The 18418-nt window shown below is 40.4% G+C and overlaps 1 protein-coding gene across 1 annotated transcript; it reads left to right on the top strand.

The window, feature by feature from the left end:
• Window positions 1-234: 234 nt before the first annotated feature.
• Window positions 235-18099, top strand: tafa4b (TAFA chemokine like family member 4b). Its single transcript, XM_054617567.1, has 3 exons — window positions 235-349; window positions 7424-7579; window positions 17957-18099. Exons 1-3 carry the CDS (start codon window positions 235-237, stop codon window positions 18097-18099), a joined length of 414 nt encoding a protein of 137 aa, XP_054473542.1.
• The last annotated feature ends 319 nt before the right edge of the window (window positions 18100-18418 follow it).

Raw genomic sequence — 18418 nt, 5'->3', positions numbered from 1 at the left:
GCTGGAATAATATTTTTCTCAGGTCTATTCTGTTCTCGAGGTTGTCACTTTTTCCTTTGACCTTTGCCAGCTCGCCTTTTACATTGTTTCTGCTAGTTTGAAAAGCAATATGTCTTTTTTTTTTTTTTTTTTTGGAGCTTGGGGCGGGTTCTGACCTCTTCTCATGCCCTCTTCCTCCTCTCCCTCCTTGGCCTACTCTTTGCCCCTCTCTCTCTGCTCTTTCCCTCTCTCAGGATGAAACTGTGGGGGAGGTCAGCTTGGCCTGTGCAGGTGGCCTTCCTCGTTGCCTTGGTGATGCTCTGCGTTGACCCGGTGTCCGCTGGCAGCCGTAACCATCGGGGACCGACAGGTACACCAGGTTTTGCTCCGAACCCCCCCTCGCAACACCACAAGAGGTTAATTACACTGTCACTGCAAAGGTACAACACATGTTCCCTGAGACCGCCGCTGACTGAGTCATCCCGATCCTGGGGGCCGAGCGGGGACAATTTGCTCCGTCCCTCAGTGTGACATAATGTAATCTAGACGAGACCTCGTTTTGGTCTTGGATGCAAACACACCCCTGTTTGAATGATCGAGCCTGTCCAGATACAAATGGCACTTAAGCTGTCAGGAGCTGTCAACACAAATAGATCAGAGTGAATGTGATCTGATCTCTGCAGAGTGGTTGCAGACGACCAGCAGTTCAGGGCTGATGCTGTTGTTCTCCAGCGGCTTAATTCTTAGTGATTAAGGGTTTGCTATAAAATAGGGTTTGTGTCTCGTGTAGAAGAGGCCATGTAGGCTCATGACTTATAATCCTCAGGCTACTAATTGCCAGTGCCGACATTAATATGCATAGCTCTGCAGGGTCACCGTTAACCAAAGCACCACTTCACTTATTCCCTGAGAAATCCATGAAAAAAGATAGAAACCATAGCCAACGTTGACTTAATTTAAACCCACAAGCTAAATATATTCTCTATCCTTAATTTCCATAAGTCATGGAGACAGGCCTCCACACAACCAAAACATGACCAACACAGTGTTATTTAATATTTTATCGGGACTAGCTGCAGGGACAGTTGTGCCGAGTCACAGCATCCTGCGGTTCGACTTGTTGGCAACCCGCCTCCTCCTCACATTTAATAATGACAATTCCCTTAATTATCTCTTGGTCTCTACGCTCTCACTGCTGGTGCTCTGCAAGGTGACCTTTATGTGCCACAGAAATGCTACCAGCATACAGTCCGTGCAGTGAGTGATGGTATTAGTTTCCTTTTGACGGAGAGGAGGCAGCCTGCTTACGGCAGGGACACTACTAATTACAGGCCTCGTGTATAGTGAAGGTCAGCGTGGGTTCTGCCCCCTTACTATTTCACTCTCGCTGTGAAACAAAATGACTCGCTCCCAAATTGTCTGCTGCTTTTTATTAGAGGGTTTTCCTCTAATTGGTAGAAGTTTAGGACTTGTGAATACCAACATGGCACACACACAGTGGTTTGAGGCTGAGAAATAATTGGCAGTTCATTATGACCGCTAGATACGTTTCCTGTGTTTTCCTTAAGTGTTTTTACCGCTGTTCTGTTGTAGGTCAGCGAGGCAATAGTTTGATCCGTGTTTCTGGTGATGTACCATTTACTGCCACATGGTGGCTGTAGAGGTCAAAAAATCCTCCTCTGGAAATATGTATTTTTTCCTTTATCTTAGTCTCATTGACCCCATGTCATTCTCAGTGGCAATCTGTCATTTGACACAAAAACAAACAAATCTTTAATGTGAACAGATGGAATGGATGCCAACTAACAAAGCAGACATTATATGACTGACAGCTGTCACTTTAAAGAGATGTGGAAAAACATTTTTTGGCAGCACTCTCATGGGAATAAAATATCTAAATTGTGTTAAGTATCAGATCCATCTTAAAAACATATATAAATACAAATGTCACAATCTCACAGGAAATAGCTTTCACCTCTTCAGGTCCATATCTTACTTGACATTCAGCACATGAAAATGATTAACTAATGTCTTCATTACTCATCTTGCCATTTTCACAGTTGTATCTCTCACAAATAGTACAAGGCTGTGTAGAAAAATAGGAAGCCTATTGCCAAACATGCAGCAACAAAAACTTTAGCACGCCATAAGATCTGTAATGCTATTCATTTTATCTTTTATTGTATTTCATAACAATTACACTTCAGCAGGTCACACAATAAATTGGATTCCAGGAGCTGTGAAGGTAGCGCAACATGAACAATTATGAACTCCCACCTTCTGTGCTGTTTCTTGAATAAACATCAGACTTAAATTGATTTCTTGTACTCTTATAGCTCTGAGAAATACTCTCCTTCATTTTGACAATGAAATCTTTTCATATGCCCTTTTTTCTTTTCTTCTTTAAATACCTGAAGTTTGATCATCTGAGACCAGCAGTTCAGTCACTAGCTTGCAGAACTAAAGCGCAGCGAACGAAACAATTTTTCAGCTTCTAGTATCAATTGCTAATCCCTGTTTCAACATAATGTTGATCACAAGTGATATCTTAAATTCCCAGAAAGACACATTTCTTCAAGAGATATTGGGCCTTGCTTGGCTATATTATATATGGCATTCTGTACACTAGTGTGTCCGTCATATAAGATGTGTCCTCAGTTAGCAGGTTTAATTGGGGATAGATTTGTTGCGCAGGAGTACTCAGCCGTACCAGCGACCTGTTATGATAATTAGCATGAAGCCTGTGGGCCTGTCAAACACTGATAATGTCAGGAGGATTGATGGGCTGTGTAGGACCAGCGTGAGGAGGAGATGGAGCAAGTTAAGGAGGTGGAGGTCAGAGAGGGCAATTGAAGAAATAAAGGCAAAAGGGTTGGACATTTAAACAAATAAAAGGAGTTTCAGCAAGTAGGTGTGATATGCGAATATGTTGATTTGTAGTATAAAGGATGTGGGAAGATGTTTGACATGGTTTCCCACTCTGTTCCACACAGCTGATCACTGTAATCGCACTCTCTTCAGACCCACCTGTGTGTTCCTACAGAGACGTACAGTGTGTCCCCTTCACATTGACTTTGCCGCCCCCGACAGATTTTCTAGATATCTGGCCTTTCATAGCCGTGGACATGCTTGTCAGGTATTGACGGGGGAAAGACACAGCTTTTTGATAAATTGCACGATGCTCCTGCTCGCCTGTGTCTGTCAGAATACATCAATCGCCTGGCTAACCCATCAGTTCAAGGTAGCTTGGTTTGTTGGCTGCCCAGCTACTGTTGCTACTCTGCCCCCCCACCACCTTGCCTCCCACCCCACCCTCCCTTTGCCTGCTGCGGAAATAAAAGCATTTAGCCATGCTTGAGAAGTCTTTTCATCTCAGCGAGCGCTGGGCTCTATTACGTTGAGATGGCCATAACAGAATGGTTTAAAGGCAACATTGAGACATTAGATACACTGTTATTGTGTGTCTATAGCTGGAGGCTGACTGCTCAACACATGAATCTTAAGCAGATGAGTTGTGAGAGGCTGCAGCGCTCTGAACAGAGTGCAGACTGAGAGTGCTCACTGTAAAGCTGCAGTATTTCAGTCTGCACTCCAGACCACTTTTCTGAAGTTTGGGACTTGTCTTCAAATGTTTCTTATACAACAGATGCATTTTTACAGGTTAGTATGGCTACACTGAACCATTTATGGACAGTTTGTTCGAATTGAAACGTGAAAATTAAATTGGTAAATTCGTTTTAAAAACCTTTTTTTCCAACTTCCATTTTTGGCTACTGTAGCGATGTAAGGAATCACAACTTCGGTCTGTCTGTCTGTCTGACCCACCACTTTGGTCCAGCTCATAATCAGCCTGTTAGCATTGTCGGTGTTAGCAGGCTGCGCCTACGCACAGACCTGCTGCTGTGGCTTTAGACTCATATAGTCCTTGTTGAATTGAAACTACGAACCTGTAAATATCTTTAAAAATGTCTCTGTGGAACAATGTTTAGGAATGAGTGGTTTTTGAGTTAATTACTCCCACAGTGAATAGATTTTGGCTGCAACTCTGTATGTCTCTAACCTCTATTGATTGACTGGATGCTCAAGTGTGTAATTCATAGCAATGCTGCTTCTTCAAAGATTTACATTTCTGCTTCGAAACAAGCCCTTAGTCATGCACAAATTGACATATCCACCTTTTTTTTTCATAATAACTCTCACAAATTAGTTAATATTTTCCAGCACATCATCAGGATAAAACTTTTATCTGTGTGGGACAACATGCCAGCTGTCCATTATTAAAGCAAAACAGTCAATACAATGAAGGTTAGGTTGCCATTAATATACAAATCCAATGTAGCTAACAATTTTAGAACTTACCCACGTTCCCGTGACACCACATTGATCCCCCTCGCCACTTATCTGACCACACCGTGTTAAGTTGATTGACTTTGCGAGCAGCTCCACGAACCAAACTTTTTAGATTTTCTGTGGCTAAAGAAATCAATATTTCGAGATATGATGTTACATTTAACTTGAAAATAAATTGTTGGTGCTTTAAGAGCACTCACACTTGAAAAAGCAACTGTCCTTACGCACATGAAAGTGGACTATAGAACAACTTAACAGTCTTTTACTTGCCCTTTCATCTGCATGGTGTGATTTACTCTTAACTTTTCAGGCAGATAAAAATCTTACTGAGGTAAATCATCCATCATGTATGAAGTAATGTGATGACATTTCAGAAGAATTTGTCAAATGCAAAAAACAAAGTCGCTATCGTAATTTTATTTCAATTGATGAAACTTATTAAGCAGTAGATCATCATCAATTTAAAGAATGTGTTCTTGCATGCAGTGTTGTGTTACTCCTTGATCAAGGCCACACAGGCAACATCTAAAACACACAAAAATAGTTGAGTGTCCTTTTGAAATGGCCATGAATGAAAGGCTTTCAGAATATTTGCTTGAAAAGCAGCTTCAGCTATCTTTTTTCATTAAGCTGCGACTGTAAACCACATGAAAAACCCAATGGAGGCCCTATACGTTACACTAGCTTGAATTTAAACCCTACCTACTTAAGGTAGATATAAATTAGCATACAAAGCTGGACCGACACAAAATAGGAACATAAATGAGGTTCAGGTGGGTTTATCTCCCACTGCTCACACACATCCTCGCAGCTTTACAGTTTTGAAATACAAACAGGCCCAGCCCAGGTTTGATGTAAGCAATAAAGAGAGGAGACCTGCGAACCCTCTGACCTCATTATGCTAGTCGGAGGCGAGCCGCTCTTTCTTCTCTCTGCTGCCTGTGACGCCACTTCTCCTCCTCCTCTTCCTTTCTCTCTTTCTTCCTCACTAACAAGCTTCCTATTTGTGTGATGGGGCCAGACAATGGGCCAGTCTTACCCAGTCACCGCTCTGTAATCTTCAATACAGATTAACAATAATGAGGGCACGAGTCGGACAAAAACAAAGGCAATTTGGTTGTATTTAAATTACAATTATGTATTTTTTTATTGTTACTCTGTGCTCTGATTGTGATTATTATTACCACTGCACTGATAGTTCTTGTCCCATTGAGTTTGGTTAAATTTATAAAGTCTAGATTTTGATCAGTAGGCTATATGTTTGTGTGTGTGTGTGTGTGTGTGTGTGTGTGTGTGTGTGTGTGTGTGTGTGTGTGTGTGTGTGTGTGTGTGTGTGTGTGTGTGTGTGTGTGCCCGGTGGTAATCCGGCAGCTGCTCCAGCCTCAGGAGAGCCTGAGACAGAGGAGTGAGGGAAATGAAAGTGGAGGGATGATAGCGGAGAGGTGCCCTCAGAGAGCCTGGGATCATTGATGGGGCTCTCTGGAGAAGAGAACAAACAAACTTTAAATCAGAAAGGATGAGAGAGGCCATGGCCTGCAGAAATGGAACCCTCGACAGAGTGTGTGCGTGCGCTTTGTGTGCGCTGTGTTTGCTGCTGTGTATCTGCCTGCAATGCTCATTCAGCTGAGCATGAAAAAGTTTGGGAGTCTGGGTAAAGTCACGTACATGAATGAAATCTAGGCTTATGGTACAGTATAACCAAGGTTTTCCAGAGCTGTAAATGGGCTTATAGGTAGTAATGTCGCCAGCAGGGTTTGCTGTGCTCCGGGAAACGGCACCAGAGACTCTCAGGAGTGCACAACAAGCTTTGAGAGGGAAGATAAGGCAGCTGGAATCTGTTCAGAAGCCATAAGCAAAGATTAGATTTGCTAAACATTTTCCCCAACATTTGTGGTCGGCGCATTTTCCTTCAGGTGGCCACAAGGCCCTCTTCCCATGAGATTTATGGGTTTAATGTGCTGCGTTAAATGTAACATTAGCAAGGACATTATCAGGTGCACACTTATAAACATGAACATAAGCCTATTCACACATTATGCTTACAGTATCCTTATGGTGTTACTTTACTTAAACACATGTGGCAGATGTAATGATGATAAGTTATAAACTGTTACATACACAACTGTCCCTGTAAGAAAGCATATTGTTTCAGTAAAATCACACACATAAACACACATTTTCTTTCTGGGAAGACAGCTTTAGGTTAAAATTTACTAAAAGTTAACTGTGCCCTTCTGTCCTTTTACCGTCAAGAGAATATTATAATTAACCAGACCAAAGTCCCTAGGGAGGTGTGGAGATAATCATGGGAGATTAGACGCTGTTTGTGTGTTGAAGGTTTCAGGTGAAAAGCAATTATCCTCATATAAATTATGGCTTTGAGGATCACACACACAGACACACAAATGCAGAGGAAAATACACACACACGGATAAAAACCAAAAATGTAGTGACTAGCTGGTGCACATATGCAGCAGTCCTCACACAAAGGCATACTGTTTATCTACATATACGCCCATACACAAACATATGCAGTGATGACTAGAACCCATAAAGATGTATCCTATCAGTGGGTTGTTCTACCACATGACTCATTATAGGCGCATGTCTTTTCTTTGCTTAGATCAAGTGGTTTATTTTGTCTGAAAGGAGTCAAAAGAAACTATTATTTTGTCAACGTTTCTTTCCCCCTGCACACAATGACAACAGAGGCGCCTCTGTGTCTGAGTTAATGAGGGCACTGTGCTGAGAATAAAAGCAAATCATCACTAAAGAGTGTTTACTTATGAATCAAAGAGTACGAGACTGGAATAAATTGAGGAGTTTATACAAAAGTAAATAATTCAGAGGATTTGTTTAATCCTCAAATAAGCTGCTGTCGTCTATATTTGATTGTTATTTGCAACACAAATTTATTTGAATTTAATGCCAATTTTTTTGCAGCAACAAACCGTCAAAACACCATAAGCCGTCATTAAAGTCTATGTATTTCTAGCAAATAAATCCCCCTAACTATTCCTTTTTTTTCTCTCGCTCTCTCTCGCTCTCTCTCTCTCTCTCTCTCTCTCTCTCTCTCTCTCTCTCTCTCTCTCAGTCGCATACCAGGTTAAGCAGGGGACATGTGAGGTGGTGGCCATCCATCGCTGCTGTAATAAGAATAAGATTGAAGAGCGCTCTCAAACCGTCAAGTGTTCCTGTTTCCCTGGGCAGGTGGCCGGCACCACCAGAGCCAGACCGTCCTGTGTGGAAGGTAAAAAAAAAAGTCATATATCCATTACATTACATTACATTACAGTCATTTAGCAGACGCTTTTATCCAAAGCGACTTACAGGAAATATCCCAGTGACGCACTGTATTTGCAGCCACCCAATCCAGACATTTCCTAGAGGTGCAAATGTATCCACACAATAAGACATCACCAGTATAGGGTGCCAACATGTGTGTTCCTTATATCAATTTGTATATATGTGTTTGGGAGAAAAATGTTCTCAGATGTTGTCATCATATATTAAAACTATCATGACAACCAGCACTATGGTATTTTGAAGGAAAACTTTTCCCTTTTACAAATCACCTATAATTATTCTATTAACCAACAGCCTACTAAAAGTCTAGTTGGTCAGCTGTATTTGCACCAGATACTTAAACTGCAGTGCCTGAATCCTTAATTATTAATTAAATTTACCCTTAAGAAGCAACGTTATATTTCCACACTGTATGAAAACATACTGTGTACTCTGTTCCAAGCCTTCATTAAAGCAATACAGTCAGAAAATATTCAAACCCAAACACTGTGTTTTTAAAGATTAAATGCAATAAATCAATAATAATAATAGAGATAAATTATAGAGATGTCTAGTACATCATTTTATACACATTCCCCCGCAATTCTCTAGCAGGATAACTCTGCTGGACGTGTTTGGTATCCAGTCATCCGTGACTAGAATTCTGAATTAGGTTTTTGTATGTTTGGACATTGCTTGGCTGCACCACATGTTTTTGTAATGATCGACGCACCGCCGAATCTCACAGGGTCAAAGAGGCTAAAAATGTTTTTAATCATCTTGCATCATTAAATTTGCTACATGAATCATCTCACCTGAAACAAATCATTACCCGATTCAGTGCGACATAAATAAATGAGTTCACTGCAGGAAAGATTAATAGGTTGCACTTTATTTTGAATTGCTGCCAGGTTAGATTCCTGTGTGGAAATTGATTTTCTTACGACACAAAACGGGAGGACACTGCTCTTCTCTCACAAACAGAGCTAAACCTTTTAAAGGTGGTCGGAAACATGAAACGCTGATGGAAAAATAACACCTGGCCTTGCTGTCCTTCTTAGCAAATCCACACAGTAAAGAAACCAACAAGGGGTGAGACAGGGAGAAGATGAACAAATATCAGAAGGAAGTAACAACCAAATATTGTGTCAAAACTGAAAAAATCAATGGTTTGAAATTGAGACAATGAATAAATGTCATTGTGATACAAATATGCACTTTTGAAATGGAGTTTAATAGTATGTTTTTCAGTGGATGACATAAAATTGTACATCTCTGCCCTTCTGGTCCAACAGTTAGTGGTTCAACACACAAGGAGATCATGTAACATGAAAGGTTAAAGTCACTAATGCAGGTAACAGAAGCACAGCCACCAGTGTCTCCTTGCCTCCTTATTCCCCAGTGCTGTATGAAAGGAGAAGCAAATATACGACAGCTGTCGGCCAAGACTGCCACGGCCTCATGACTGGAAATTTAAACTGCAGTTTAAAAGGCAAGATTTTATTTGTGACACCGTTCCATTTCATATCTTGACAGGCCAATTGAGAATACGACAGATGGGGTGTCAGTATTTTCTTCTGATCTTATTTATACGACAAGAAATAACAACCATTGAGCCCAGGAAGACCAGAGACCACTTTGGGGAAACTAATAGGGATCCAAATAAAAAGTAATATAACGATAACCCAAGCATTGGCAGGAACAATGTTATATGGGAAGGAAAAAAAAGCTGTTGTTCACGATGTTGAGTTAATAATTTTAAAGCAGATGTCAAATGTATGATAGAGATTATTTTGTTTTTGAGGAATTCCACGGAATTCTGCTCACTCAAAATACAACACGCATACATATTAGTGTGTTGATGTTTGTGTGAGCGTAGTGATGATAGACAGAGGAAAGCTGCGGGTCGTTTTCATAGACCTTTGTTCCACCCGTCTGTCCGCTCCGAGAGCTCCTACCCAGAAAGAAACAAGCAGTGTCACTGACCCCTATCATCCGCAGACGCTCCGCTGAGATCACGAACACACACACAGTGTCGGCCAACCCGTTCCTATCACGTTGTATTAGCCCCCTACCAGAGGAAAATACATAGTTGTCTCATACGTGAGGAGAGCAAGTGCATCTCCGAGGCACCGGGGTTATTCAAACTGCTAAGGTCAGCCGGGGGTTTGGACACCGAATACACACTCACACAGAGCTGAATGACTGATAAAACAATACAAATAGAGACTCTGATGAGTTGTGTTGACATAGATGAGGTGATGCTTGTGTTGAACTTGATCAGAATTGCAGTTTTCAGTAGTTTATTTTTGATGAAAACACAGTATCAGCACAATATCATGCTAATGTTGTAGATTAATGATATGGTAATTATCAAGAGAGAACAACAAAACAAAACAAAAAACTTTTTCACCCTGCCCTAGCTTCAGTTTGTTCACTTCTTTTGGCAGACTCAGTATAGCACAGTAACAAGAAGAAATTCAACTTATTTAGCTTGGTAAGTAAGAAAAGTCTTATTTTATTTTAAAAAAACCCATTTGAGTTATAATTGAACTGTTGTGTTTTGTTGAAGGTGTTGCTCCTCATTGTTTGAGGTCCCCTTCTTCTGTTAAAAATAATAATAAATGCAAGATTTTCTTGCTTCATTTGTTTATTTTCTTCAACCTTTATAACCCAATATGTTCAGAAGTATTTAGTGGTAAATGTATCTCTGCCACAAGCTGGACTACATGTTTAATGAAGCACAAAAGTACAAAAAATGAAGTATTGTTTATTAAACCAAAATTAAATATTTCATGTCTTACACCTGTTCGTATTATCATTTACATTATGCTGTCTACATAATGAAGTTGTTTATGTTTTGGGTCAATAAGACAGTTAGAGAGGTTTAATTCCCTCTTAGACCTATAATGAATAAACTGTTATAAAACTCTAATAGAAATCCAAATAGACTTATTTGGATTCATAAGTCTATTTGGATTTGTAGTGCTGAATAAATAGTACTGTCAAAATAATCACTGATATATAGAATGTGAAATCTATTATATATAAGAATGATTTAAGGATGGGGTCTTGGAGATTGCAAATATTAGTAATCCATCTTTTTCTGAAACATCATCAAATCAAAATTTCATGGATTTAAAATCAGTAATGAAGTATTAAAGCAAGTAAAACATAATACAAATGTTTTTTTGTGTGTTGCTGACAAGAGCCTGAGTCTCCAGGACCCAAAGCACAATCATTTTCATAAATTCTTGTTTTTCATTTGCTTGCCACTTTTGCTTAGTTGTACTAGTGAGTCATTTAAATAATTAAAAATGAAACTAGCATGTGTTTTTTTTCAGTGTGAATCACCTCTGACGTCTTGTGGTGCAGGCGTGTTCTCTGAGTGTCAAAGCACCTTCCATATTTAGTAATCACAACTTTTCCATACAGCACCCAGCACACCGCCCCCATCCAGTGTGTTGCTATTCTTGCATGTGGCCAGTAGACGGTGCTTTTCCCATTCAAATGACTCCCTCACAAACACAGCCTATACCTGCTAGATCATTTCAGCACTATTTTCACCCAATAAAGAAGTAGATTTGTTGTTTAACCTCTTTGATGAGTTCCTAGATGAGAACAATTGCTTGATAATGATAAAATCGGGCAACCATAGCAAAGATGATTGGCTTTATAATGAAACTAGGGATAAATAAGGAATCATGTGAAGCTTTGCTAACCTCTCAGAGAAGGCATTGCCTTGATGCTTTGCTTTTTTTCGTTCTCTTCTCCTGAAAGATTCGGTATAGTTTGCTTAGAGGAAGGAATGGCCCTGATGAGAAGTTAATACATTTATTACTGTGTTACTGAAAGACATTCGATGTTAGATTAATTTTTGATGGTCTTAATCACATAACCTCTTTCTACCTCACATTATCTCACACACAACAGCTTAGTTCTTCCATCACACTATTCATGGGGTTTTCTAATTTCCTATTCCGATCTCACCCTTCGAGTCACACCTCCTCTCACTTCCAAAATCCAGTGCTCAGCAGCACTTATCTCATGAGTCATGCTTGACCTCTGAGTTCACAGTTACAAAAGATGTCACCTCATCCAACACTGACTTATGCACACACACACACACACACACACACACACACACACACACACACACACACACACACACACACACACACACACACACACACACACACACACACACACACACACACACACACACACACACACACACATACACTCATGCTGCTCTCACCTTGTAGGCTTTAACGCTGTTGGGAAGAGACAAACCCCCCTCAGTAGCCACCTTTGTAGAGAAGCTACCATGTAAATGGAGTTACATTATTGATGCCAGCTGCGAGAGGAGTAAATGGCAGGAGGTCCCATTACTGGCTGCCGCACAGTGGGGCCCATTACTGTGAGACCTAACTTTTTAAAAAGTGAACTTTTTGTTTTATATTTTCTATTAGAATCAGTGGTGGGCGGGAAAAGTTAGTGCTGTCAATTGTTAGGTGATTTGAAAAAGTCTAAATTGGAGTGTAATGGGTTTTTACAGCAAGAATTAATAATAGATAGTCAAGGGGTTAATCTGTTTGAGGAATATTCTACAGGAGAAATGCATTGGGTCCACTCGTGTGTCTGTGGCCCATAGATTTCCCATTCGAAGAAATAGCTTGTCTGAGTGCAGACAAAATATGTGTATACTTTTTTGGTTTTCTTTTGCCTCAGTAGCATTCAGAATAAATAAAATGTTTTTGTCTCAATTGGGGTTCTGCCAAATTTAGTTACGCTCACACTGCTGGTTAGGACTGTGTTGGTTCGGGCTTGTGTGCACCTCTAGGGAATGAATGTAAGTCTGTGCAGAGTCCAAAAAGAAGCCATCCTCATATTAAGTATGTGGGTTGTTACCCCTTGCTCAGTGGTTGCACAATATTGTGCACTGGCTGAAAAAAACGAATCATATTCTGTACTAAATGCAATTAACAGAACAACAATGCATTCAAATGTAAATGTATTCATAATGAGGAATGACACCCTTCATAGGGTCAAATTATCAGCGCATTAATGTGTAGTGTTGTAGCTGATACATGCAGGGCTAAATGGAAGCACTTTATATACTGCTACGTTGTTTAACCTTTGACAATGCGCCACATTAAATTAACCCCTATGCTTTCGTCTGCAAAGTAGTAATTGAAACAATTAACTGTAGAGCAATGTTTTTGTTTTTGCTCTGAACGGGGAGTAAAAGTAGAAAGTTGCACATAACTGATATACTCAAGTCAACCATAAATACTTCAAAATTACAGTACAGGACTTGACTAAGAGCAACTTGCCAAAATGGGCGTTAATTTTTGTCTGAGAGTTTTCTGAGCATCAGGACTTTAAATCATGTTGGTTGAGAAAGATCGAGCACAGCGACCTGATAAAAAACGATTCAGTTTGGTGTGTTATTTGCTGAATTCTGCGACAGACAAACTAGGTTTCATTAATTGGCAAAAAAAAATCTGATTCAGTGCTTTAGCACACATCAACCTGCTGTTGTTTACTGTAATATCTGCTCTATAATATCACGCTTTTGTCATTTTGCCTGTTCCGGCACTGTGTCAACTGTTTTCTGTGCATCCTATTCCACACCACTTTTTTGCTTGTGTTTTCTCGTCATGCATACCTGGGTGTGCTGGCATGGCTGTGTGAGCCCTGGCAACAGAGATACAGTGTGTTAGTAAATCATTGTAGAAAGAGATGGATGCCTCTCTCCAACTGCTTCTGCACTCCAGGATCACTGAGTGGAACAGTTACAATGCCGGAGGGTATGCATACCTCCGGGTCCATCCCCAACTCCTTTTGTGTGTGTGTGTGTGTGTGTGTGTGTGTGTGTGTGTGTGTGTGTGTGTGTGTGTGTGTGTGTGTGTGTGTGTGTGTGTGTGTGTGTGTGTGTTTGTGTGTACATCATACTCCCTTTAAATAGTAATGACCTGGGAGCAAGAGCACAAGGCTGCTTGGGATTGTGCTTTTACGCCTGACACTTACTGCCCAGATGGGAGTACATACATGTACACACACAAAACACAAAGAGGCGTCCATATGTGCACAACAAGCACGTGCGCACATGCAAAGTAAAAGTAAACTCCCTGTTGCAGCTTGTGTTGCTCCATAGAGTGAGTTCAGGCAGTGCATTCGTGAAGTATTAATGGCCACTCTAACAGACACACACCTGAGTGCAGTTATTGTATTAGTAAGGCCTGCCTTAAATCAAACAATGGGATATGAAGACAGTGGATTTGTTTCTTTCTTATTTTAAAGGCTAATCTATTGTTTGTTGTCATGTGACTTTATATGAAAGGGTTTGAGGTGAAGGAGGTCTCTTTAAACATGAACGCAAAGTTGTTGGCGTATTCGATTACATCACATTAAATGGTAGAGTAAGTGGGCTGATCTAATGTCACATTTCTTGCCTCAGTGTGATGACTATGTATATTCACGGATGAAATATTTCTATTAACAAAGTGTTAGACATAACAAATTGATTTAACCCAATTTGTTTTGCACATCTTTTCCCACCTAATTTTATTATTTAACTTGTTAAATACCTGCAGAGGTGGAACGCATCGAGCATTCTCAAGGTGTTGATTGAACAATAACAAGGCCTATATATACAAGTGTCAAAATATTTTAGCACGCAGGCCTATCTACAGTCACAGGGGTCTTAACATTACACAAATGATGTGTTAATACAAAGTCGAAGAATAACACATGTGGTTGTAGGGACCTGCAATTTCAACTTTGCCCACTTGATGTCACAAACATTACAATGACAGTACCGGCGGCATTGCAGGGAGAAAATGAACAGAGGCTGCGTTTGGATGAATGCTCATCCGGCCCAACAAAAATGGAAAGCTGTAACCACGACGGTCAGAACGATGAGTGACGTTCAGCGGATGTTTGCGTGTGATTGACGTGATCAGCAGGAGGAGAGACAGAGCTGTAGGCAGCCTCGTAGCATGAAACCTTATTTAGAGAACCCCAGAGACTAGAGGTGAACCTGGGGAATAGCATAGCCTCAGTCCATGGTGTTGCTTAATCACCTGCACCTTAAGCAAAGCTCCGTCTAGACGTTTGCCCTCAGACGATCCCGCTTTGAAAGTTTGAGTTAGAACTTAAAAGAGAGCCATTTTGAGAGCAGATTCCGTCGTAATGAGCCCATAGTTACTGTGATGAAAATGTATTCCTGAGCTGTAAACCTGTTTTAATTAGAATATGCACCTTTTGTGAATTTAAATGTAGACTCTTAATGAGAATGAGGCAATTAGAGCAGGTAGGCTTAGAGGTACTTATACACGAACATGCGTCCTCTTTCTATTGCAAGAACAGAAGGAAACTTGGAGCAATGATTACATTTTCACACATACTTGTTGAGCATTTTAGTGTAAAGCCATCAATGTCAATCATTTTCAAGGAATTGAGCTATTAATGCTTTTCAAGTATTTTCTGCTCTTCAAGAGTCAGCCAGTGTGACTGTACATAATTAACAACTTGTGCGTATGAGTCGTGACAGTGTTGGTGAGACGAAGCGATAAATTGATAAATGAATAGTTCAACATCTTGAGAGTTAGATTAGAAGAAGATCCAAGAACAGTCATGACTGTAAAATAAATATAAAGCAAGCATGGATTAGCATAAAGACTGGAAACAGTAGGAAACTGCTAGCTCTGTTCAAAGGTAACAATATCCCCCGATAGTTTACCAATTAACACATTATCTTGAGTATCTTCAAGTGAAAAAACTGAAGTTATGGTTTAATACATAACCCCCCCGTAAACCACGACATGTTCATTGAACACTTGGTTTTAGTATGAATTAACAAACTAGATGTAACGTGTTAATTGGTGAGCTTTAGAGGTGTTGGTGGGTGGACTTTGTGATCTGCTGTTGGCAAGGAAGCACATAAGTGTATTTTCCCAAAATGTTGAACTTTTAATTTATAGTAGAATTCAAGTTGTCAAATGCTTTACTCTCAGTAAACAGTCATGCGAAAAATATACTTTTGCAGGGTAACTGTACAGTAGCTGACCTTGAAGGCACCACAGGGATGAATCCAACCCACGCCCCGGACCGTCTCTGCGCATCTACTCAGAACAAACACACGATCCTCAGTATTAACCACTGCACACAATAAGCACCTCTGTAATCTTTTTTATCATTGAGCTGTTGAGACCTGTCTGTGAGTGCTGCCGCCCAACATCTGAACTGTCCATGACATCACAGGCCTTGTACCGGCACATGTTCATTTTCTGACTTGACAGGCAGGTGCTTATGTGTCCCTCCCAGTGTAGCATGAGATAAGCTGAAGGGAACGCTAACTCCATAATAGCACTCACAGGCCATGCCCATTAACGCTCTTGCAGTGCAAAGCACCTTCGTCAACACTATAATGGCCACATTAACGAGCATTACACAGCCATTGGTTTTTAGAACCGTTTACTGCCACCGAGCGCATGCATCATAAGAGTGTGTTCAACATTACGCCCCGTGATAGCTGTGAGTTCTTTTGTGTTGACTTCCTGCTTCTCCTCACATGTCTTCCTGTCTCTGCTGTTGCATTTGTGCTGCCTATTTTCCACTCTGCTTCAGTTCGTTACTCACCTTGCTTCTGTTCTATTGGTTTAATCTGCTCCTTTCTCCATCTCTCTCGGTTCCTCTCGCTACTCATCTCCACAATAAAAAGATGTGTTTTCCTGGTGAACACCTATTTTTTAGCCTCGTCTTCCTCCCTCTTCCCTAGCTTTCTCTCAGTCACAGTGTTTTTCTTCTTATATGAGGCTTGAGAGGATTTGTCCCTGTTCTTTGGCTATATGCTGTCGAAAGCCCATTTTCCAGCCAATGCCACCTGAAAATTCTCCCTTGGTCGGAAACAATAGTCACTAGAGACCAAAATATCACTCCATCAATCCATCAGTTTAATGAAGTTGGAGAAACTGGTTCACTCTTTTATCCCTCCCTGCGTTCACACTTAAGACAGGAGGATGGATGGATGATGAGTTAGGAGAGAGGGAGGTATTCTCAGCTGTCGGGCTGTCTTCTGTCTAGACAGTGGGTCAGATGATCTGGAAGATATGAGTGTCAGCTGCGAAGACTTGAGAAAACCTTGGGTTTTACCGCTGGATTAACTGTAGATCATGCCAAGTTCTGAAGCTTTGTTGTATTTTTTTTCCATTGCCTAGACATACAGCAAATCATCACTTCATTTTAGAAAATAGATACACATAGGGACATTTGTTTTAAATCAATAAAAAGAAATAATCAAATTATAGAAGATCCATTCCATATTTTGTATTGCAAGAGAGATGAGTTTTGAGAGGGCTTTTATGCCTGCAAAAATGATACAATAGATCACAACAAATGAGTCCCTTTTGCTTCAAATACTCAAGAGAAGGCTGTTTTATAATTATTAGCAATGCTTCATCATAATCCTGTTCTTGCTCTCTGCATTACACAATTGGAATATTGGCTCATTGTCTAAATGTGCCTTGTGTTTTGCTGATTATACTACAAACAAAAGGGAAGTTTGGCATTAGGCAGTCATTTAATTTAAATTATAGGAAGTGAGTCACCCATCTTTATAAATGACAAAATACACTGAAATTCACCTCTTAATCTTACTAAAAGACCTCTGACTGCTCTGTAAGAACATCGGCAGCATAACAGGCTAGCCACATCTGATATCTGGATATATTGAGGATGGTTTAAGGACTTGTATTAGTCATTGCTGCCTAGGTATGAGAGTTAAATTTTGTGTCATATTTCCCCCTCTTGTACCTTCTTTCATTTTTGTCTCCTGCGAGCCAGACTCCCCCATTCTGCACAGGCTTTAAGATCCCATGTTGAGGGATTAAAATAATCTGATTAAAATGAAAAAAAAAGGTAACTGCTATACAGTTTAGCTCCTCACACTAATCATATTACAAATGATAAAGCACACGACTGCTCAGAGATACTGGTGGTTTAAACAGAACCATAGTGTCACTAGCGCTATCCATGGTGCTGATCCTACTGCAGACCCAGTTGTAGCATCAGCACCATGGACAGCGCTCTTGGCATTTATGATGTAAAAACATGCTGTATGCTCTACCATTCTTATGGACAATAATACTTCATGTTGGCTGTGGATATAAAGTAAATAATTACTGTACAGTATTACTGAGTTCTTGTGTAGGTGATGGCTGGTGTGTTTGTGTTGTAAATACCAGCCTATTCTTGTTTTTTTGGTTGCCATTAATTCAGTGCTCTTCATCATATCATTCATCATTCTTTTCCTCTGAACCTCCATTTGTTGCTCCAGCTTCCATCGTAGCCCAGAAGTGGTGGTGCCAGATGCATCCGTGTATGGACGGAGAGGAGTGTAAGGTCCTGCCTGACCTGACTGGCTGGTCCTGCAGCACTGGCAACAAAGTCAAAACCACCAAGGTGAGACGAATGACATAGTGACATTTGCATAGTTGTATACACATGCAGGTAATTGCATGCCGGTCTCTCTTTCTCCCTACGTCTGTCTATAAGTGTTATTTCTGACACTGATCCATTGTATGTAGATTTGATGCACATGGGATCTCATACATCCTTTCCTTTCCTTTTTTTCCTGTTCTGTTTTAGTGCTTTCACATTGTCCCTACCGGGTATACAGCCGACTCTAATTACTACAGTCTTTGATAACTTCTAATTTGTAAGCAGCAACAAAGCATGTAACCTGTGTTCACATAAAAAAGCCTCTTGAGAAACACATTGTGTCCAGAAAGAATAAATA

Source organism: Anoplopoma fimbria, chromosome 17, assembly GCF_027596085.1.
Source record: "Anoplopoma fimbria isolate UVic2021 breed Golden Eagle Sablefish chromosome 17, Afim_UVic_2022, whole genome shotgun sequence".
Lineage (NCBI taxonomy): Eukaryota > Metazoa > Chordata > Actinopteri > Perciformes > Anoplopomatidae > Anoplopoma > Anoplopoma fimbria.
This window is presented reverse-complemented; position numbering and strand designations above follow the sequence as displayed.